At 40.5% G+C, this 22,873-nt stretch overlaps 1 protein-coding gene across 7 annotated transcripts in view; it reads left to right on the top strand.

The window, feature by feature from the left end:
* EVI5 (ecotropic viral integration site 5) overlaps nucleotides 1–22,873 on the top strand; it is a 206,609-nt gene that overhangs the window by 61,441 nt on the left and 122,295 nt on the right. For 6 of the 7 annotated variants that reach the window (XM_047785305.1, XM_047785300.1, XM_047785302.1 and 3 more), the window contains exons 3-7: nucleotides 13,368–13,557; nucleotides 14,642–14,866; nucleotides 15,411–15,485; nucleotides 19,077–19,202; nucleotides 20,879–21,022. In XM_047785305.1, coding sequence (XP_047641261.1) covers nucleotides 13,368–13,557; nucleotides 14,642–14,866; nucleotides 15,411–15,485; nucleotides 19,077–19,202; nucleotides 20,879–21,022 — 760 coding nt within the window. The remainder of the gene's footprint in view (nucleotides 1–13,367; nucleotides 13,558–14,641; nucleotides 14,867–15,410; nucleotides 15,486–19,076; nucleotides 19,203–20,878; nucleotides 21,023–22,873) is intronic. The other variant, XM_047785303.1, reaches the window with a different exon arrangement.

The raw sequence follows: 22,873 nt of genomic DNA on the forward strand, positions 1-22,873 counted from the left end.
TTGGGGAGAATTTTTATTGCTGTGTGTTCACGATCTCTGTATTGTTGTCTGCCGTGTCTGATTGCCGTTCAGCCCATGCGGTTGTACTTGCGTCTCTCACATGGTTCATCTCTAGAAGCTGGAGCCTGGTGCTCTTTGTATGTCTCTACTTAAGTTTTGAACATACAGAAATAACAGTCTTTTTTTTTTTTTGTCTTTTTGCCTTTTTCGGAGCCACTCCCTCGGCGAGGGGTCTAATCGGAGCTGTAGCCACCGGCCTACGCCAGAGCCACAGCAACGCGGGATCCGAGCCACGTCTGCAACCTACACCACAGCTCGGGGAAACGCCGGATCCTTAACCCACTGAGCAAGGCAAGGGATCGAACCCGCCACCTCATGGTTCCTAGTCGGATTCGTTAACCACTGCGCCACGACGGGAACTCCAGAAATAACAGTCTTAGTTACTTAATGGCCTTGTCTGGTAATTCTGTCGACACCAGTTTGCTTTTGATTGATTGTTTTTTTCTTCTCGTTGGTTATATTTTCGGTTCCTTTGCAAACCTGATAATATTTGACTGGCTGTCTCATGTTGTGAATGTTACCTTGCTTGGCTCGGCTGTCTTTCCGTAAGTCTTCTTGAGCTTTGCTTAGGAGTGCAGTAAGTTGCTTGGGAAGGGTGTGTGCTGGAGGAGCCCCTCTGTGCCCTCTCCAGTGTGCGTTCTCCGTTCTGACCAGTGGGGACAGATGCTATTCCCGGCCCTGTGTGCTGGTGGCCACCATGAAATCCAACCTTTCCTGGTGGTGTTTTCTCTTGCCTTGGCTTGTTTTCTTAGACAGGTGCTGATCAGTTCCCGGTGGAACACTTCATGGGTATCCTTTGTCAGTCCCTGGAGATCTTATTTGTGTACCTGCTACCTTTCTGGTACTCGGTCCCTTGGACTCTAGCCGCTTTGGGCACCTCAGGCCCTCACTATAGCTACCCGGTGGAGGAAGTGTGCTGGGTTCTGTGGAATGTTCCCCACCCATGCTGGGACCTGGAAACGCTCTCGAGGCGGGTAAGACGGTAGTCACAGGACTTATCTCACTTACCTTCTGCGTTTCAGGGATTGCTCTCCATTGCTGCCTGTTGTCCACAGTCCTAAAGAAACATTATTTTCATATAGTTCATATATGTGTCTATTCTTTTTTGGTTATTTCTGGCGGAGGGGGAGGTAAATCTAGTTTCTGTTGCTCCATCGTGGCTGTAATGAAGTAATTTTTTATAGGATTTTACTTTTTCTTTTGTGGAGAGGAAGAAGCTTGAGTAAGATTAGAAAAATAGACTTGTTATTGACAGATTTAGGAGTTAATACCATATATTAGGACACCATAACATTCAGAATATTCTGAATGTTACCACTGCTCTGCTTAAGTTTTAAAATAAAAAAAATTATTGTTGAGATAGTTGTTGAAAATTTCGTTCTAAAAGGACTTGTCATCAGGTTTGGTCCCTTCCTGTTGACAGGGAGACAAAAATAGAGGCATGAAAAGAAATTCCCTGGAAATAGAATTTATGAGCCAGAGATTTTGAATCTGACCCAAATGAACCTCTGGAAGAGAACTTACTGTTAGCCCACACGAACCTGGCAATAGAAAATGCCCCCTTCTTACACCTGACCAAGGAGGGTAAAGGACCTATATGCCGAGAACTATAAAACTTTAATCAAAGAAATCAAAGAAGATGTAAAGAAATGGAAAGATATTCCATGTTCCTGGATTGGGAAAATCAATATTGTAAAAATGGCCATACTACCCAAAGCGATCTACAGATTCAATGCAATCCCTATCAAATTACCCAGGACATTTTTCACAGAACTAGAACAAACAATGCAAACATTTATATGGAACCACAAAAGACCCAGAATTGCCAAAGCAATCCTGAGAAACAAAAACCAAGCAGGAGGCATCACTCTCCCAGACTTCAAGAAATACTACAAAGCCACAGTCATCCAAACAGTGTGGTACTGGTATCAAAACAGACAGACAGACCAATGGAACAGAATAGAGAATCCGGAAATAAACCCTGACACCTATGGTCAATTAATCTTTGACAAGGGAGGCAAGAACATAAAATGGGAAAAAGAAAGTCTATTCAGCAAGCATTGCTGGGAAACCTGGACAGCTGCATGCAAAGCAATGAAACTAGAACACACCCTCACACCATGCACAAAAATAAACTCCAAATGGCTGAAAGACTTAAATATACGACAGGACACCATCAAACTCCTAGAAGAAAACATAGGCAAAACACTCTCTGACATCAACATCATGAATATTTTCTCAGGTCAGTCTCCCAGAGCAATAGAAATTAGAGCAAAAATAAACCCATGGGACCTCATCAAACTGAAAAGCTTTTGCACAGCAAAGGAAACCCAAAAGAAAACAAAAACACAACTTACAGAATGGGAGAAAACAGTTTCAAATGATGCAACCGACAAGGGCTTAATCTCTAGAATATATAAACAACTTATACAACCCAACAGCAAAAAAACCAATCAATCCATGGAAAAATGGGCAAAAGACCTGAATAGACATTTCTCCAAAGAAGATATACAGATGGCCAACAAACACATGAAAAATGCTCAACATCGCTGATTATAAGAGAAATGCAAATCAAAACTACCATGAGATACCACCTCACACCAGTCAGAATGGCCATCATTAATAAATCCACACATAACAAGTGCTGGAGGGGCTGTGGAGAAAAGGGAACCCTCCTGCACTGTTGGTGGGAATGGAAACTGGTACAGCCACTATGGAGAACAGTTTGGAGATACCTTAGAAATCTATACATAGAACTTCCATATGACCCCGCAATCCCACTCTTGGGCATCTATCCAGACAAAACTCTACTTAAAAGAGACACGTGCACCCGCATGTTCATTGCAGCACTATTCACAATAGCCAAGACATGGAAACAACCCAAATGTCCATCGACAGATGATTGGATTCGGAAGAGGTGGTATATATACACAATGGAATACGACTCAGCCATAAAAAGAATGACATCATGCCATTTGCAGCAACATGGATGGAACTAGAGACTCTCATCCTGAGTGAAATAAGCCAGAAAGACAAAGACAAATACCATATGATATCACTTATAACTGGAATCTAATATCCAGCACAAATGAACATCTCCTCAGAAAAGAAAATCATGGACTTGGAGAAGAGACTTGTGGCTGCCTGATGGGAGGGGGAGGGAGTGGGAGGGATCGGGAGCTTGGGCTTATCAGACACAACTTAGAATAGATTTACAAGGAGATCCTGCTGAATAGCATTGAGAACTTTGTCTAGATACTCCTGTTGCAACAGAACAAATGGTGGGGGAAAAATGTAATTGTAATGTATACATGTAAGGATAACCTGACCCCCTTGCTGTACAGTGGGAAAAAAAAAAAAAATCATGTGCAGCAAAAAAAAAAAAAGAAAAGAAAAAAAAAGAAAATGCCCCCTTCTGCTTCTCATTTCTTGGCGAGTACTTTTAAAGGTTTTTTTTTTTTTTTTTTTTGCAGGGGGGTGGTGGTGATTCTCAGCATTTGAGGAGTAAGATAGAAAGCTTAGTGTGGCGTATAATGATAACTTTATGTGGGCTTTGTGTGTATTGGTTTTAACTTTTTGCCGCTTTTCTTATTTACTACATGTGAAAGATTTAGAGCACAGTCTTGTGGCTGGAGTTTCGGGAGGAGACAGCTTTCTAGTGTAATGTGTAGATTGGCCAAGTTTCTTGGGTCAGATGAATTTGAAAGAGGGTCATGGAAGAGCGAAGTGGAGTGTCGGGTCATGTGAAGGCAGTTCTGAGCAAATGGAGCTCCCAGGAGAGGAAATGATGGGCCCAGTGGAACGGAGCAGAGGGAGGCATGGCATAGAACCTGAAGCCAGGGCAGGGCCGGCAAAGGAAAGCACTTACAAACAGTGCCGAAGGAGGTAAAGCATTTGTCAGTTTTGAATTGTTTCTTATACGGAAAAAGAGTTTGCACAAAAGATAACTTTTGGGAGTTCCTGTTGCGGCTCACTGGGTTAAGAACCTGACATAGTCTCCATGAGGATGTGGGTTTGATCCCTGGCCTCACTTTAGTGGGCTAGGGATCCAGTGTTGCCACAAGCTGCAGTATGGGTGACAAATGCAGCTCCGATCTGGTGTGGCTGTGGCCATGGCTGTGGTGTAGACCTGCAGCTGTGGCTCTAAACTGACTTTTGGCCTGGGAGCTTCCACGTGCAGCAGGTGTGGCTGTAAAAAGAAAAAAGAAAGAAAAAAAAACCTTTTGGTAAGTAACCAAAATTTAATTTATTTTTATGGTTATGATAAATCATAACTGAAATATTCAAGGCACTGTATTAATTGTTATGAGTGTGTGTGTGTGTAGATGGACTTTTTTCCAAGTCAGTCACAGTTTATTCCAGAACATTAGATGTGCTTGGAGTTTATGTTAACAAATAATAATTACTAGAGGTGTTTTTAAATGTCTAGAGCAGAGATTTTGACCAGTAAGACTTTGAAGAACTAAAAGCAGCAGGTTTTCACCCTTTGTTCTTGTGTGAAATTACTCAAAACTTTGTCCTTTTTTGAGTTCACACTTTGGGTCTCCCTCTCTCTCTCTCTCCCTCTTTTTTTTTTAAAAAAAGAAACCACGTTCAAACCCAGAGTCTTTGGAAGGATTTATGTGTAGAGAAGGGCTAATAAATGTCGTGACATTTTGTTGTGCTTAGGAGAACAGTCCTGGTAGAAAAATACATCTTTCTGACTTTAATAAAAAATGAAATGACAGACACTGAGGTTTAGCTCTCCTCCCCTTGTTCTGCTCCAGTTCCCCTCCGCTGTGTCAAGTCCAAGGAGAAACTGCAATAATAATAACTTAATAACTCTGACCACTTCTGTGGTTTGTCATTTAGATATGCAAGTTATATATCTAAAGCAAAAATTACCAGATCCATTATTACTTGTAACAGGGGAAATGCTTTTATTTAGGATTTTTTTCTTCTCTTCCCCAAATATAGATGAATCTCTGATTCTGTTGTTGAAAGTATAAAAATAGGAGTTCCCGTCGTGGTGCCGTGGTTAACAAATCCGACTAGGAACCATGAGGTTGCGGGTTTGATCCCTGCCCTTGCTCAGTGGGTTAAGTATCCAGCGTTTGTCGTGAGCTGTGGTGTAGGTCATAGACGCGGCTCGGATCCCGTATTGCTGTGGCTCTGGTGTAGGCCGGTGGCTACAGCTCCGATTCGACCCCTAGCCTGAGAACCTCCTTATGCCTCAGGAGCGGCCCTCGAAAAGGCAAAAAGACAAAAAAAAAGAAAAAAAAAGAAGTTATAAAAATGGTATTTTAGGAAATTAAATTTAAGAAATAAAATATCAAATTCTATAAAGAAACTGACTCTCCTCCTCGTAGTTTTACTGAAGTTATCACTTTTAAAAATTCGTGCATGTGGCAACCCCAGAAAGATGTGAAGAAATAGTTCAGCACAATGCCGGAGATCTGTCTGATGAAAGTTAATAATTGATAGCTTGACGTTGAAATGGGAGAGCTGTTTTTTTTCTGCGTTTAAATGTGTTTTTCTTTTTCGTTTTGAAAATACAAAGGCTTTGGTGGAGATGAATTTGCAAAGGTAAGGTTCAAGTGTAACAGCAGTGCATTTTAATTAAGGGGGGATCGTACCAATTTAAGTCTTGAACGGGCTATTCCTTGTGTGTTTGAAAGGGTTGGCACCCCTGCCGTGGTTGTGTCCTTGTACATTCTGTTACAACCAGAGTTTCCTTTTTAGCAGATTTAGGGGGTGAAATATGAGGATGAGGAAATGGAAATGTATTTTACATGTTGGCTTTTAAAAAAATATGGTAAGCAGGCATCTTTGACACCTTAACTGATGTATCGTTGCATCCTCCAGCATATCCACGTCTGTGCTTCCAGTGTGAAGGCCGTTAGCAATATGTGACAACTGAACGCCTGAAACGGCTGGTCTAAATTGTGATGTGTTGTCAGATTTTGAAGAGCTGATTTAAAAAAAAAAAAAGAATATCTCATTAATTAAAAAATTGGGGGAGTTCCCGTCGTGGCGCAGTGGTTAACGAATCTGACTAGGAACCAGGAGGTTGTGGGTTTGATCCCTGGCCTCGCTCAGTGGGTTCAGGATCCGGCATTGCCCTGAGCTGTGGTGTAGGTCACAGACTCGGCTGGGATCTGGCATTGCTGTGGCTCTGGCATAGGCGAGTGGCTATACCTCCAATTCGACCCCTAGCCTGGGAACCTCCATATGCCGCAGGTGCAGCCCTAAAAGATATAAAAAAAACCCATTTTTTTTATTATATCCTAAAGTGATATTTTGGCTATATTTGATAAAATACTAAAATTAATTGCAACTATTTCTTTGTACCTTAAAACTGGGTATTTGAACTTTTGAAATTATATAAGGGGTTTGTATTAAAATCGTAAGAGAGACCTTTAGGTCCTCACTTGAACTCTTTATTTTTTTTCTTTTTGGGGGTTTTAAATGTTTTATCAATTGTCTGATTTCTTGAGGAATTTCATGATATGATTAGTTAAAAGAATTTATTGTAGGAGTTCCCGTCGTGGCGCAGCGGAAACTAGTCTGACTAGGAACCATGAGGTTCCGGGTTCGACCCCTGACCCTGCTCAGTGGGTTAAGGATCCAGTGTTGCCGTGAGCTGTGGTGTAGGTTGCAGATGCAGCTCGGATCTGGCATTGCTGTGGCTGTAGTGTAGACCGGCAGCTGCAGGTCTGATTAGACCCCTAGCCTGGGAACCTCCATATGTCGCGGGTATGGCCCTTAAGAAAGGAATTTATTATATTATTCTTTCTGTTGCAACTGGCTTTTTCACATAGTCTCTTTTTATATTAGGGGAGCTGAGAAGTTGAGTTTGCTGTGCTTTCTGTCTGGAATGTCTGTAGAAAGCACTCACTAAACCATCAGGATTTTTGAGAGGAGGCTGCGAGACTCGGGCGCTCACCTTCTCTGAGACCTCATCTTAAAGAAACAAAAGCAAAGGCAAACCCTGTGCTTTCAGAACTGGAGAGATTTTTCCCATCCAGGCACTTCCCTCCTGAGTTGTCCGTGAATTGCTTTCTGTGCCAATTCCTTGTCTTCCTCTTGTTTCTCCTTTCTCTGTTTCTGTGGCTCCAGAGGCATGCGTGTTGATGTGCAAGCGTGACTCCTCTGTGAGTCAGGCATGTGTCCTGTTGCTGTCGATTTGCCTTCTCTTAGTTAGCAAGCTGCTGTCTGTCTTCCAGCACACTCATATCCTGTTTGGTGTAACGTTACGGGAGGCGTTTGAACCCTTCATTTGAAAAGCTGCTCCCTCTGCAATAAGTGCCAGTGTATTTCGTTTTCCAAGTGTTTTTCTCACATAGCCGTTTTCTTCCTTAGCTTTCTTACATCCTTCCGTAGCTCTTCATAAACGATCTTAGCAGTTTACACATTCCCACATGGCAGGTTGACCTGTTGCTGCTGTATCCTCCTCTTAGTTCTGCTGTCCATAGGGAAGCCTTCTACTGAGTACAATAGGATAGTCCAAAGTTTGTCAGATAACTGCCACATTTCCATCTGTAGACTTTTCAACTGCCGTACTTCTTATCTACACAGATAAATCCCCCAAATACCCAAAAGAGAACCCATTTTTTTTTCTTTTTCTCCTTTGTATTTTTCAATCATAATTCTAGAGAGATTTTTTCCTTCCATGTTAGTCACATACATGTTGCCGTCCATAAGCTACTCTTTTCCTCTTGACGGTCTAATCATGAAGTGTGCATTCTGCCATTCCTGCACTCAGATGGGCAGCCCCTGGGTGAGGAGAAGGTTCTTGGTCGCTAGGATTTGGTGAAGGTAGTAATCCCTCTAAGACAAGACCCAAAGGTCCCCATTCCTGTCTCTGTGGCCTGTTCCCTTGTTCTCACTTTAGTCCCGGGTCCTCTCAGCTAGGGAGCTGGAAATGCTTTCTCGCTGCTGCATATGCTAAGCTTCTGCAAACAAACAGTCCTGGACTCTTCCCATCCTCGGCACCCCATCCTCGACACGGCTCCAAGTCCAGCCGATGACTGGCTTGAGCGCCCCCACCTCGGCAAATGGGGAGCTGCAGCCGTGTTGAATGCAGCCCTTAGAGCTGGAGCTGCAGAAATTCGGGGTTGCTTAGCTGGGAGGCTGAGGATTGGGTATTCCTCCCTCAGTAGGGATCCAGTCTCTGATGTCTTAGTCTTAGGCATTCTGGGGGGAATAAAGTTGAGCTTCTGATTATTGTAAAGCAGCAGGCCACTCGTGCCTCCTGGAGAATGCCTTTATTATAGCATACAGTCTTCCTACTGGGCCAGTATTCTTTTCCCTTGATTTGATAAATTTCTTCTTATATTAGTCGTAAGGGAATTATGATGGGGTGAGAAAGTAGTTTACTTGTTTTTTTTTTTTTTAAAGTAAATCCATGTAGGGCAGTGGCAGTGAACCCATGTGCTCTGGGAAGAGGAAAATAAATGAATAAATTTTGAATAGACTTCTCACTAGCCCGTGAACCTGTGAGTAATGCTGTATTGCATTTTCTCAGTCTCAGCTGCCAGGAGAAGTCTTTGGAAACACTTGGCATATTCAGGCAGTGTGCCTCTACTACCAAGCCAAGAGTATTCTAATCGAATTGAAACCAGGTGGCAACCTGTCTAGTCTTCCTGAGTTTTTGTTTTTGTTTTTAATTCACTGTTTTTAGCAAAAAAGAATAAAATAGATGGTTATAAGTACACATTCTGTAGTGTCTCCATATTCTTACTGAGTAGGTAAATTCTTTTTCTTATATACCATGACTAAGTAGCTAATGGGGAGAGATTTGATAGTATCAATACAAGTATTACTTCTGGAAAATCCAGTTCTCTCAGACAGAAGGACTTCTTCATTCTATCCATAGTGTTGGAAAACAATTCTAAAGATTTTCCTTAGAAAGTTCTAAAATTTGGTAGAATGACCAATTTTGAAAAAAAGAAAGGAAGTAGTGTTCATATCTTCCTTTCTTTATGGAAGGGGTATGCTTAGTATATCAAGAACGGTCACTTTTTCTATGATAGCAATAGTCAGGGTTTAAAAAATATTCTGAAGGGCTTCTAATATTAAAAAAGTTTCTCACCTAATTCTCACTTCCTGCAATGTCATTAACCAGTGGCAGTGTTTTAAATAAATTTCTATAAAGTTGTTTGTAGTTTGCAGTGGAGAAATGCATAGTTTGAACTTTGGCAAATGTGTACACCTGTGTAAAGTCCACACGCCCGGGAACACAGATGATTTCTGTCATCCTAGAAAGTTCCTCTGTGTCCCTTTTAGCAACCCCACCCTCTGAAACCGTTCTTCTGATTTTTATCGCCATGGGTATATTTTGCGTGTTCTTTTTTATATAACAACTTTTTTGAGCTGTAATTCATATATGTTGCAATTCGCCCGTGCAAAGTGTACAATTCAGTGGTTTTTCATGTACCCACAGAGTTGTGCAACCATCGCCACGGTCAATTTTAGAGCCTTGTCATCACCCCCAAAAGGAACTGCATATCCGTCAGTAGTCACTGCCTGTCCTTCCTGGTTCCCTCACTCCGACTCCCATCTTCAGCAACAACTAATCTACTTTCTGAATTCTGGCCATTTCATAAAAATGGAATTATACAGCACTTTTCCTTTTGTGACTGGCTCCTTTCACTTAGCGTCGTGTTTTCTAGGTTTATCCATGTTGTAGCATGTATCTGCATGTCATTTCTTTTCAGGACTGAATAATATTCCACCTTTTGGATATACCAGTGTTTTTATGTATTCAGCAGTTGGGGACATTTGGATTGTTTCCACTTTTTGGCTATTATAGATAAGGCTGCCATGAGCATTCATCGTGTAAGTTTGTGTGGACATAGATTTTCGTTTCTTTTGAATATATACCTAGGAGTGGAATTGCTGGTTCACATGGTAATTCTGTGTTTAGCCATTTGAGGAATTGCCAGGCTGTATATCTTTGGAGAATTTTATTTATTTATTTTTGTAATCTATTTTTATTTATTTATTTATTTATTTATCTTTTTGTCTTTTTGTTGTTGTTGTTGCTATTTCTTGGGCCGCTCCCGCGGCATATGGAGGTTCCCTGGCTAGGGGTCCAATCGGAGCTGCAGCCATCGGCCTACGCCAGAGCCACAGCAACGCGGGATCCAAGCCGCGTCTGCAACCTACACCACAGCTCACGGCAACGCCGGATCGTTAACCCACTGAGCAAGGGCAGGGACCGAACCCGCAATCTCATGGTTCCTAGTCGGATTCGTTAACCACTGCGCCACGACGGGAACTCCTATTTTATTATTTTTTATTATTATTTTTAATAGTTATTTCCTCTTTGGACAATTTTGTATTCTTATTCAATGCCCATTTTATTTAAATTGGTTGTTTGCCTTTTTATTACTGAATCATAAGTTATTATATATCCTATATAGAGATCTCATGGGTTGCAAATATTTTTCCCCCATTTTGTGGGTTTTCTCTTCACTTTCTTGATGGCATTCAGTGAGGTACAAAACATTTAAAATTTTGATGAGTCTGAGATATATGTGAATATAAATATTATTATAAATATGTATTAGACTCATCGAATATATATGTATATTCTTCTCATTGTGCTTTTGGTATTGTATTTTCTTTTTCTCTTTCGGCCATACCTGCAGAATTTCCTGGGCCAGTGGTCGAATGGGAGCTGCAGCTGTAGCCTGTGCCAGAGCTGTGGCAATGCAAGATCCAAATTGCATCTGTGACCTGTGCCACAGCTTGCGGCAACACTGGATCCTTAACCCACTGAGCGAGGTCAGGGATCAAACCTGCATCCTCACAGAAGCTATGTCATGTTCTTAACCCGCAGAGCCACAGTGGGAACTCCTGGTAATTAAGAAAGCTTTTCTTCTATGATATTCTTGTTCTTGAACTTCCAATAAGGGGAATCCTATGGTATGTATTCTTTTGCATCAGGCTTCTTTCACTCATCCCAATGATTCATATATGTTAATGTACGTATCAGCAGTTTCTATATATTACTGAGTGGTATTACAATGAATGAATATATCACAATTTGATCGTTTATTTTTCTGAACATTCGGGTTGTTTCTGGGCTTTGGCTGTCATGAGTAAAGCTTCCCTGAACTTTGAATTGCAAGTCTTTTTGTGGACATGTGTTTTTATTTGTCTGGCTGAGTCATATGAAAATTGCCAAACAGTTCAGGTGGTTGAACTGCTACGTACTCCTGGCATGGGTATGTCAAAGGGCTCCCATCTTTGGCCACACTTGGTCTGACCAGTTTTAGAATTGTAGCCATTCTAATGTCTATGTAGTGTGTGGTTTAAACTTGAGTTTCCCTAGGGACTTAAGGGTGTTTTTTTCTATTGTTTGTTGGCCACTTGACTATTTTGTTTTGGAAAGTGTCAGTTTAAGTTCTTATTCATTTTAACAAATGTGTTGTTTGCCTTCTTAATTATTGACTTTAAGAGTCTTTCATGTATTCTGGATACCCACCTTTTGTCAGGTGCACATGTTGATGATGCTGTTCTCTCAATTTGTGGCCTGATAATGGTATCTTTTGAAGAGCAGAGCTTTGTAAGTTTCAAGTCCAATTTAGTATTTTTTAATTATTTTTTTCTTTTATGGTTAGTGTTTATGTCCCGTTAACAAATTTTGTCTTTTCCAGGGTTGTGTGTCCTGTTTTTTTCAAGGAGTTTCATAGTTGTGGATTTTATATTCAGGCCTGTTGTCCATTTTGAGTCATTTTTTGTGTATCATGTGAATTAAGGCAGAGACAATATCTTTAAATAATGTCATGTCTTTAATTGGAATATTTCATTTGTAAATATTTCCTAAAATTTTGTGTATTTGTGTATGTTGTTTATTTCATTGTCCTCTAAAGGTGAACTGCTTAACCCTTTTCTCTACTCTATTCATGAATTCACTTGGCTTTCCTGCTTATACTAAAAGTTTACAATGTGGGGATCTCTGAGACCTTTCTGACTCTAAAATAAAAAGCCTTCTGTTTAGGTGCTTTTCTTATTATATCCCAAATTTATATTTAACTTAGGAAATACCATTATTTTCTTCTTAACTGCATGTCTCTCTATTAATAGTAGTGGTGCAGTTTAATTATTTGCTAGCGTGTAGCAAGCATTCAATGAATAACTAAGTGAAATGAATAACTTAAGTCAGGTTATTTCAGTAAAGTTTATTTCTGTATTCCATTCAGAATTCTTAAGATTTAGAAATGATGCACAAAATTACTTATATACGTATGCTGAATTTTTCCAGAAGACATATTAGGGACTTACTAAAATAATAAATATGAAAAAAACAGTATTTAAAGCAAAACATTATCACTGATTTTTTTTCTGATAAAAATATGTATAGCAAATAGTTGACCCTGAATTTGGCTGTTTATAAGTTTTTTGGTTTCTAGAAGCATTTGGGACATTTATTTAATTTACCGTTGCTGTGAAAAAATATTAAATTATCTCATAAATTAGGATAGAATTTATGCAGTTTATATTATTGTGTTATTGTATATGATGTATCTGGTATTTGCAAGTTTTTTTAATGGAGATTTGTTTTTATTTCAGTTTAGTCCATGTTCAATGTACTTTGCACAGAGTTAAATGCTCTCAGGGATATAAAGATCAGCAAGCTATAAATCTGGCCTGCAAAGGGTGTTTTTATAATCTACTAAATAGAATTTGACTCATTTGTTTCTTTTCTTTATTAGTTTTTATATATCATAAATTAGTATTGGGAGCATTTCTTTTCTCGTCTAAGCAGATGACTTTCTTCTCTCTCTCTCTTTTTTTTTTTTTTTGGCTTTTTAGAGCCAAACCTGCTGCATATGGAAGTTCCCAGGCTAGGGGTAGAATTGGAGCTGCAGTTTCCAGCCTTCACCACAGACACAGCAACGTGGGATCTAAGCCACGTCTGCAACCTACACCAGAGCTCACAGCAACGCCGGATCCTCGACCCACTGAGCGAGGCCAGGGATCGAACCCACATCCTCATGGATACTAGCCAGATCTGTTTCTGCTGAGCCACAGTGGGAACTCCCAGCATATGATTTTCTAAAGCCATTACTGGAAAGAAAAGTAGTAGCCGTGCAAACGACACAAGATGTTTTAGGATCCTTATTTTAATGACATATAATTTGCGTCTTTATGATGATAGAGCCACATTTTCCAGCTTTTTTTTTAATAGGTTGTGTACATGTGAAAGAAATAATGGATTTGATTTTGTAATGAATCATAAATGTTCTTAAGTATTATCATTTCACCTGGTGTCACTGTGAGATTAGATCTTGAGCAGTTTTTTAATTGTGTTTTAGATTGTTAGAGACGGACAGTAAGTCTTTAAGATCTGTAAATGGGTCAAGAAGAAACAGTGGCTCCTCCCTTGTATCAAGTTCATCAGCCTCTAGCAACCTCAGCCACCTGGAAGAAGACTCTTGGATTCTTTGGGGAAGAATTGTCAATGAATGGGAAGAAGTGCGCAAAAAGAAGGAAAAGCAAGTTAAGGTACGTTCGTGTCTTTGCTGGAGTTCTTCCTCTCATCCCAGAGGGCATCAGGCATGGACTAAGAGAGGATTAAAACAGTGGGTTCTTTTACTTCCCAAGTAATGCTGTGGTAAAGAGGTGTGCTCTCTATGTTTTCATTTATTTGTACCCATAGAAGTTTGGATTTGTAGCTCTCAGTTGTTATAGAGGTCTCCTAATTATTATAGAAGTATATAGCTAAAAATTATTTGGAATTCTCTTATTAAATTACAGTTGATTTACAATGTGCCAATTTCTGTTGTACAACAGAGTGACTCAGTCGTATATGTGTGTATATATCTGAGTATACATACATACCTACCTATATATGTAAAATATTTTTAAAATTTTTATTTGTTTGTTTATTTTTGCTTTTTAGGGCCGTACCCATGGCATATGGAGGTTCCCAGGCTAGGGGTCTATCGGAGCTACACTGGTCTATGCCACAGCCACAGCAGCGCCGGATCCTGAACCCAGTGAGCGAGGCCAGGGATCGAACCCGCAACCTCGTGGATGGTAGTCAGATTCGTTTCCTCTGCACCATGATGGGAACACCTAAAATACTCCTTTTTATGTTATCTTCCCTCATGGGCTGTCCCAGGGGATTGGATATAGTTCTCTGTGCTGTACAGTAGGGCCTTGTTGTTATTTTCCTATTTGATAGATTCAGAAATGACGTTGTGACATCCTCCATTCTTGAATATCAGTATTTTACTTTTTTTCTTTTAAACCTAAAACAGCCTTCGAAAGGTTGTGGGGTTACTGTGCTGTCATTCACAGCTCTGCCAAGTATCAGATCCTTAATATCTTTAGAGGCCGTACTCTGAGTGAAATGAGAAGAATGTATCCATGGCACAGTAGCTCCTCTGTTCAGAACAGAATCCACCCATATCCGAGCCAAATCTTAGCCTTGGTTAAAAAGTTCCTTTGTTTTATTATTAAAGTAGCTTTGTGAATTAAAAATTTGAAAGTCATCTACTCTAATCCAACTTCCAGTAAGTCTTTTGTGGCTTTCAAGGTAGGAAGCTTAAATAAGTAACTTAAACGTTTGTATTTTTATTTTTAGGAGCTTGTTCGTAAGGGGATACCCCATCATTTTAGAGCAATAGTTTGGCAACTTCTATGCAGTGCACAAAGTATGCCGATTAAAGATCAGTATTCAGAACTCCTGAAAATGACCTCACCTTGTGAAAAATTGATCCGAAGGGACATTGCTAGAACTTACCCTGAACACAATTTTTTTAAGGAAAAGGATAGCCTTGGACAGGAGGTTCTGTTTAATGTAATGAAGGTAAGTTCCATTTATTCATTTTTAAAGTAAAATGAATTCCCAGAAGGTTGAAATCAAATTATTTCTTATAATTAAGTATGAACTTTCACCCCAGTAATCAGTTGCTTAGGCAGTAAATTTGACTGTAGCATAATTTTGGCTTTAAATCTGATGCTACATTACTGTTTAGTTTGAAGAACTCTTAGAAAATGTGTCCCATTTCTTGATATCAGATGACTGAAATCAAAGAATCTATAAATTACTATGCATACCACAGAGAAAACCCTCCATGAAAGTGAATAATTCACCTTCTGAATTTCAGAATTGGGGAGCAAATTTTCTGCTTGTTGTGGCCAGCCCTGTTAAGAGCTTTTAGCCCTTAGAAGTGTGCCGTTGTAATTTTTTCTTCAATATTGCCTGTTCTTTTTGCATAACTCTTTTCCCTTCCAGCTACCTCTTCGAAATATTGATTTCTTGGGAAATCAATATTTACCTTCTCCTTTTAGAGAAGGAATGTGTGCGGCGTCATGTTAAGATATTTTGAACACTCTTGTTTATGTTTTAGGCGTATTCTTTAGTGGATCGCGAGGTTGGTTACTGTCAAGGAAGTGCTTTTATAGTCGGATTATTACTTATGCAGGTAAGTTAGTATAAGTACTAACTGTCCAATTAAGTTTTTTATTAAAGTTGGATTGGAGGATTCAGAAATCATCCTTGGTTTTACTAAGTATACGTGGATATTCGGTATTTTCCCCTAGACATAAATAGAAATGTTGGCTTTGCACTTAAAATATTAAAAAATGTTAAAAATAACATAAAATAACATCCCACCACTAAGTGAAAGTTCAGCTTCTTGGTATCCACATGGGGAGTATGATATTCTGCTAAAGCCGGCATCATTTTTTTAAATTATAGTGTGGTTGATTTACAGCGTTGTGCCACCTTCTGCGGCAGAGCAAAGCGCCCGGTCGCACAGATGCGTGCACTCCCGCACCTGTGGCTTCCATCGTGGTCTCTCCCAAGAGACTGGATGTAGTGCTGTATCTGCTTTTAACTCTTAACTTATATGTCAAGATTCAGTGAGGAATAATCTTTTCCCAACCAGGCAGCCTGATTAAAGTGTTGGTAGCAAAATCTTACTTATATACAACGTCTTTGGAAATTTATACAGTAATTTATTTGTCATGGAGCTGAGGGCTTGTTGTGCCTGTCTTATTATAGGTTCTAAGATAAGAGGTCCTCAATCACTTTTTACTGCTTTAGGGATGTAATGTCCATTTCCATCGGCAGCGACTTGTTTTGGGTGGGGCGTTTTCAGAAGTCAAGCCTAGGACAGGGCATCCTCACTCGAAGGGAAAAGGCCTGCAGTGTTCTCTCTTCAGCCTTAATTGACATTTTAAAGAAAAAGTCTGTCATACTGTCTAGTCTCAGACCAAAATATTATCTGAAAAGGAACCTTGGTGATAACTTTATTGGAGTCATTAGGCTCATTTTTTGCTTCTCTGTTCTGCACTGAGTTCTGTAAACCTGGGCTAGATTATTGAACCTCTCTTTCTTAGCCTTATTAGGTGCTGCTCTCTGCTTTTAGATTCACCGTGAGGGAGGGTTGTGAGATCATGTACATAAAAGCCCGGCGTGGTGTTTGGCACATAGGAGACGTGCGATGAAAGTTCAGTGACTTGCCCAAGGTCACACATCTTGCTAGATAAAAGCAGAGTAAGAATTGGAAACTGTGTCTCCCCTGCTTCGCCTCCGTCTTCCAGCAGTTCTTGCTGAGCTCCAAAGCTCTGCATCTGTCAGGAACATACACACTTCTTTTTGAACAGCAAAAACCTGTCAGACACTGGATTATAATAAAAGGGACTAATTTTTACTTTGTTTTATATAACATAAGATCTGCTCCCAGTTGTTGCAGAATATTTGCCTGTTCTATGGTGACATTAGGTTATTTTTAAAAAGAAACAAAAAAACTGGATTAGTTCCTGTTGAGGTATAGCGTTCGGCCTCACTGTGATATTCCTCATTTGTGCTTGGTTAGTATTGGTGGGCCGTTCACCATGGAACTCAAACATCCCCATTTTCAGTCCAGTGGTTTTTTGAAATCACAGTTCTCTTCCTTTTACTTGCATATTAGCTCCGAAAGTGACTTTTTATTTCTGTTGAACCTAAGAGCAGTTTTTCGCTGCTTGAGGTAGGAGTCTCACAACAGCCGACCTGGCTCTCTAGGAATCCTTCAGGGCACTGCAGATACTGCTAGTGATACTTTCGTTCATTGACTGGTTTGTTCAAATGTTATTGTCAGAGGCAGGAAATATTCTGCTCTAACAGTGATCATTTTCCAGGGCTATAGGCTAGAAAATGTGGGGCAACCAGATTCAAAAGCCCTCTCTTTGTTTCTGCAGCGTATTCTCTTTATTGCCCTGTGCTCAGTGGGTTAAGGATCCAGCGTTGCTGTGGCTCTGGCGTAGGCTGGTGGCTACAGCTTTGACTGGAACCCTAGCCTGGGAACCTCCATGTGCTGAGGGTGCAGCCGTCAGACCAAAAAAGACAGGAAAAAAAAAAAAAAAAAAAGAACATTTGGTAAAGAGATTGAGGACATAGGTAGGATCTTTTGTGGATGGCAGACTCTGAGTTCCAAACAGGGCTGTGGAAAAGGCTTAGGGAGGAGCAGTAGAACCACATGGGACCAGAGTTCTGGGCTGCTGGGCTTCTCGTAGTGACTGATGTAAAAATCAGTCGGGCCCTAAAGCTTGATAGGATTCGTAAGAGTGGTCTCCAAGGCAAAACTGGGGTTGTGTGTGTTGGGAGGAAGGCGAGAAGTATGGGTTTTGCCAGGAATAAGTCTTGCCTCCTGTCCGTGGCCGTGGCTGGCTGGGGAGAGTGGTGTCAGTAGAGGCAGCTCAGTGAGAAGCCTGCCTGGAGAGCCTTTGAGGTCCCTCTTTTGAAGCACACTGCTCTGCTGTGAGTGAGTGAACCTTACACAGCTTTGTCTTGAGAAAGACCCCACAATAATCTGGATAAATGTTAGGTGCCTAGATTTTCTGTGTGGTCCTTTACAAAGCTTTTACCATTCGTGATTTTATTTGATGTAATTGTCTGTTGAGTTCCACATACACTGTGAAACTGGAACTTTTAAAACCCTGATTACAGATTCTTTGTAAACTTATTTTGCAGGTTTTTTTTTTTTTTTTTTTTTTTTGCCATTTCTAGGGCTGCTCCCGCAGCATATGGAAGTTCCCAGGCTAGGGGTCTAATTGGAGCTGTAGCCACTGGCCTACACCACAGCCACAGTAACGCGGGATCCGAGCCGTGTCTACGAGCTATACCACAGCTCACGGCAACCCCGGATCCCTAACCCACTGAGTAAGGCCAGGGATCGAACTCGCAACCTCATGGTTCCTACTCTGATTTGTTAACCACTGAGCCATGTCGGGAACTCCTGCAGTTTTTTTTTTTTTTTTTTTTTTTTTAAACACACCATACTATTTCTGCTCAAAACCCTTGCAAGGCTTCCTATGATACTTAAGGTACAAGTCCAGATCCTTAAGAGTGGCTCCTAAAACCCCATGTGATTTGCTTCTGAGTACTTCTCCTCCGTAACCCTACTTTCATCTGTAACATTGCTCCTACGATTGTGGTCCCCTAGTAGTTGTTCCTTGAACACGCCGGTCATGATTCCTTTTCAAATAAGGCCTTTGTGTTATTCCCCTAGGATGGTTCTGTCCTCAGATGTTACCTCAGCAAGAGACTTTCCCCGACCTCCCTGCATAGACGTATCTGCTCAGCAGTCCCCGTTGCCCCACTCAGTTTGCATAGCGCTCCTCACCGTCTGACACACGTGTACATACATCCCACGGATTCTCTGTCTCCCTCACGAGAAGGTTTACGCTCCTTCAGGGCAGAGGCTGTGTTTGTTTCGTTCACTGGTGTATACCCAGAGGGAGAGAGAAGTATCAGGCTTTAAATGAGTACTTGTTGGTTAAATTTGTGAGTTAGACAGTGAGACTCCTCGTCTCAGAGGTTGTAAGGTTTGTCTAACTTCTCAATGTCAGTGGTGGAAAGGGAGGGAGATTAGAATCTTCTGACTCCTAGCCCGTTGCTCTTAACGTTATGTCACACAGCCGTTCAAACCAGTGTCCGTGGTTGGAAAGGTACTTAATTTAAGTGGGTTTAGCTTATTTGGGTATCACAGACCATTAATCTTTGTTGCTTTTTTTTTCTCCTAATGCAGATGCCAGAGGAAGAAGCTTTCTGTGTATTTGTGAAACTAATGCAAGATTATAGACTCCGTGAACTTTTTAAACCAAGCATGGCAGAATTGGGCCTTTGTATGTACCAGTTTGAATGCATGATACAGGTAAAAGTGTGGTTAACAAAAAGGCATATTGCCATTGTATATTTTGTCATCTTGGTTTGAGTGATACTAAGCAAATTTGATGTTAAAAGCATTAAAACAGTTGGAAAAAAAAAATCAGTGTTTTAATCACATGATCGTGTTTTGATCCACAAACCCACAATTTACACCTGACTTCTCAGTTAGGCCCTCTCTGCAGGTAGGTCACAGTCTGGAACCTGACTGCAACTTTTATATTCACCCCTTAAGCATGCGTGCCAAATATTTTGTAACTTAGATGCATGAGTTTCTTTATTATGTGCTATCATATCCTATGATTTTCCATACACGAGGCTTCTTTCAGAAGCCTGACGTCTGTTCATTTCCTTTGAGACTACCTCTTCTATCTTTTTGCAGTCCTCTCCCCTGCCTTTCCCTTTCATCTCTCTCTCTCTCTTTTTTTAAGACTGTTTCTGTCCTTTATGTTGCTAGATTAAGACTCAAGGGTCTTAGCAACTGTGAGGGCGAAGAGGAGGAGAGGAATCAAAATTAACTGAAAAAACCTTTGAAGGATTTCACCTTTCTGGATTTAATTTTTATATTTATGTATAAAAGTAAACTTACTAATTTTGTCCTACAATATGATGGTATGCATAGTCTTCATTTATCTAAATTTCAATTAGATAAGCCGAATTTAAGCGTATAGGTTAATGATTCGGCCGGCATGAAAGCCATTTTTACAAGTTTCCTTTCCCCTGGCAGCCTTACCTGTAGGATTTTTAAAATCCTTTACCATTTCTCTGAGGGATGGTAAGAAAGGGATATGCAAAATGTTGTCCATTTTAAGGAATAAGACAAAGTGTAGGTTTTGAAATGATTCTTAATTTTTTTTTTTTGAAATAGTAAGCTTGTTTCATCAACTTTGAACTCTTGGCTTATTTGCAGTTAATGTGTCATTTATGTGGTGAATTACTAGAGTTCTTGAAACATCTGTATTTTGGATGAGAAGGTGGGAAGCTTAGGGTTTCAGTATTTCAGTAAAGCCTTTCTTTCCTTTAAAAAATTTTTTTGAAATATTATAGTTTATAGAAAAGTACAGAAAATATCATAGACTGGTGTACTCATGAACAAAATTAAAGCAGTATGGAAGTTTTACTTAATTATTGTAATTTTTCTTTTTCTTTTTTCTTTTTTTGTCTCTTTTGTCTTTTCAGGGCCACTCCCACAGCATGTGGAGGTTCCCAGGCGAGGGGTCGAATCAGAGCTGCAGCCCCTGGCCTACAACCACAGCCACAGCAACGTGGGATCTGAGCCACGACTTCCACCTACACCACAGCTCATGGCAACACCGGATCCTTAACCCACTGAGCAAGGCCAGGGATCAGACCTGTGTCCCCATGGCTACTAGTCATGTTTGTTAACAGCTGAGCTACGACGGGAACTCCAGTTTTTCTTTGTATTAATAAGGCCTGTTATAAATAGAGCCAGCGTTTCAATGCCACATCCTTTTCCCTTCTTCCTTTTCCGAGTAGTAACCACTATCCAGAGTGTTTTGATTTCTACCTCTTAACTTTTCCACACAAAGATGCCCAATCTTAGGCTTGTGTTTGGTGTAGGCTGATCAGGTGTATAAATAATGTTCTGGCTGAAAACACTCAATTTTCCCATGTTTCCCTAATTAATTGTTTTCTTCTTTTTAGGAGCATCTTCCAGAGCTCTTTGTACATTTTCAGTCTCAGAGTTTTCATACCTCAATGTATGCGTCATCTTGGTTTCTGACTATCTTCCTGACGACTTTTCCGCTACCAATTGCAACAAGGATATTTGATATCTTTATGTCTGAAGTAAGTTAATGCGCCCGTTGAGCAAAGGGATCACGGGATTAATAATGAGAGCTGGCAATGAGGAGAGCGGTAAAGGGGCCCAGTGTTCCATGTAAAACTGCTTACATGGATAATCGCATTTAATCCTGTGACAACCCTATCAGTACTCTTATCTCCCTAATTGACAGATGATAGATGAGGAAGCTGATGCTTAGAGGAAGATTAAGTAGCCTGTCTATGGGTACATAACACAATAAGTGGTGTAGAAACTGGGATTCAAATGTAGGCAGTCAAAATCTGAAACCACACTTTAAAAAAAAATTTAAATATAGTTGATTTACAACGTTGTAATTTCTGCTGTACAGCAAAGTGATTCAATTATAAATATATATATATTCTTTTCCATTGTGATTTATCAGAGGATATTAAATGTAGTTTCCTGTACCTTACAGTAGGACCTTGTTGTTTTGGTCTTTCTGGGTTTTTTGTTTTTTGTTTTTGATCTTTTTAGGGCTGTGTTCATGGCATATAGACGTTCCCAGGCTACGGGTCAAATTGGAGCTGCAGCTGCCAGCCTACACCACAGCCACAGCAACGCCAAATCTGAGTCACATCTGTGACCCACACCGTAGCTCACGGCAACACCAGATCCGTAATCCACTGAGTGAGGCCATTGGATTGAACCTGCGTCCTCGTGGATACTGGTTGGGTTCTTAACCTGCTGAGCCACAACAGGAACTCTAGGGCCTTGTCATTTATCCATTCCATGTATAATAGTTTGCATCTGCTAGTCCCAAACTCCCAGCTCATCCCTCCCCAAACTTCTCCCCCTTGGCAACCACAAGTCTGTTCTCTGTTTCTGTGAGTCTCTTTCTGTGTCATAGATAGGTTCTTTTGTGTCATTTTAAAGATTCTACATATAAGTGATATCATATGGTATGTGTCTTTCTCTTTCTGACTTCACTTGGTTCTGACTTCACCTAGTATGATAGGCTCTAGGTCCATCCATGTTGTTGCAAATGGCATTCTTTTTTATGGCTGAGTAGTATTCCATTTCATTTATGTACTATATCTTCTCATTTTTTTTTTTGATTTTTAGGGCCACACCTGTGACATGTGGAAGGTGCCAGGCTAGGGGTCAAATCGGAGCTACAGCTGCTGGCCTATTCCACAGCCACAGCAGTGCAGGATCCGAGCCATGTCTGTGACCTATACCAGAGCTCATGGCACGCCAGATCCTTAACCCACTGATTGAGGCCAGAGAGTGATCCCACATCCTCATGGATCCTAGTGGGGTTTGTTAACTGGTGAACCCTAGTTGGGTTCGTTAATGATAGGAACTCCCTGTACCACATCTTCTTTATCCATTCATTTGTCAGCGCACAGGTTTTTTCCATGTCTTGGCTGTTGTGAATAGTGCTGCCATGAACATTGGGGTGCACATACTACCTTGTTTTCCAGGGATATGCCCAGGAGTGGGATTTCTAGATTATATGGCAGCTCTAGCTCTAGTTTTTTGAGGAACCTCCATACTTTTTTCCGAAGTAGCTCCACCAGCTTATATTCCTGCCAGCATTGCAGGAGGTGGAACCCACAGTCTTAATTAAACCTCTGTATCACCTCTTTTTTGACTGAGTGAGAATTAGTGAGGGGTTAAAATGACCTCATGGTTAGTACTTTTGTGGTGTATCTGTTACCCAAAGAGGAAGGAGCAATGAGCATAATTAAGTTTCTTCTGGTTTCTGAACATGTCGCATGTAGTCCTTTTAATTGTCGTTGACATGAAGTGATCATTTGTCTTCTGTATTCTGAGTGAGAAGGTAGGAAGGTCAGGATAGATGGTAGAGAGTACCTGAGTTTTTTCTTTCTTTC

The sequence above is a fragment of the Phacochoerus africanus genome, chromosome 6, assembly GCF_016906955.1.
Source record: "Phacochoerus africanus isolate WHEZ1 chromosome 6, ROS_Pafr_v1, whole genome shotgun sequence".
Lineage (NCBI taxonomy): Eukaryota > Metazoa > Chordata > Mammalia > Artiodactyla > Suidae > Phacochoerus > Phacochoerus africanus.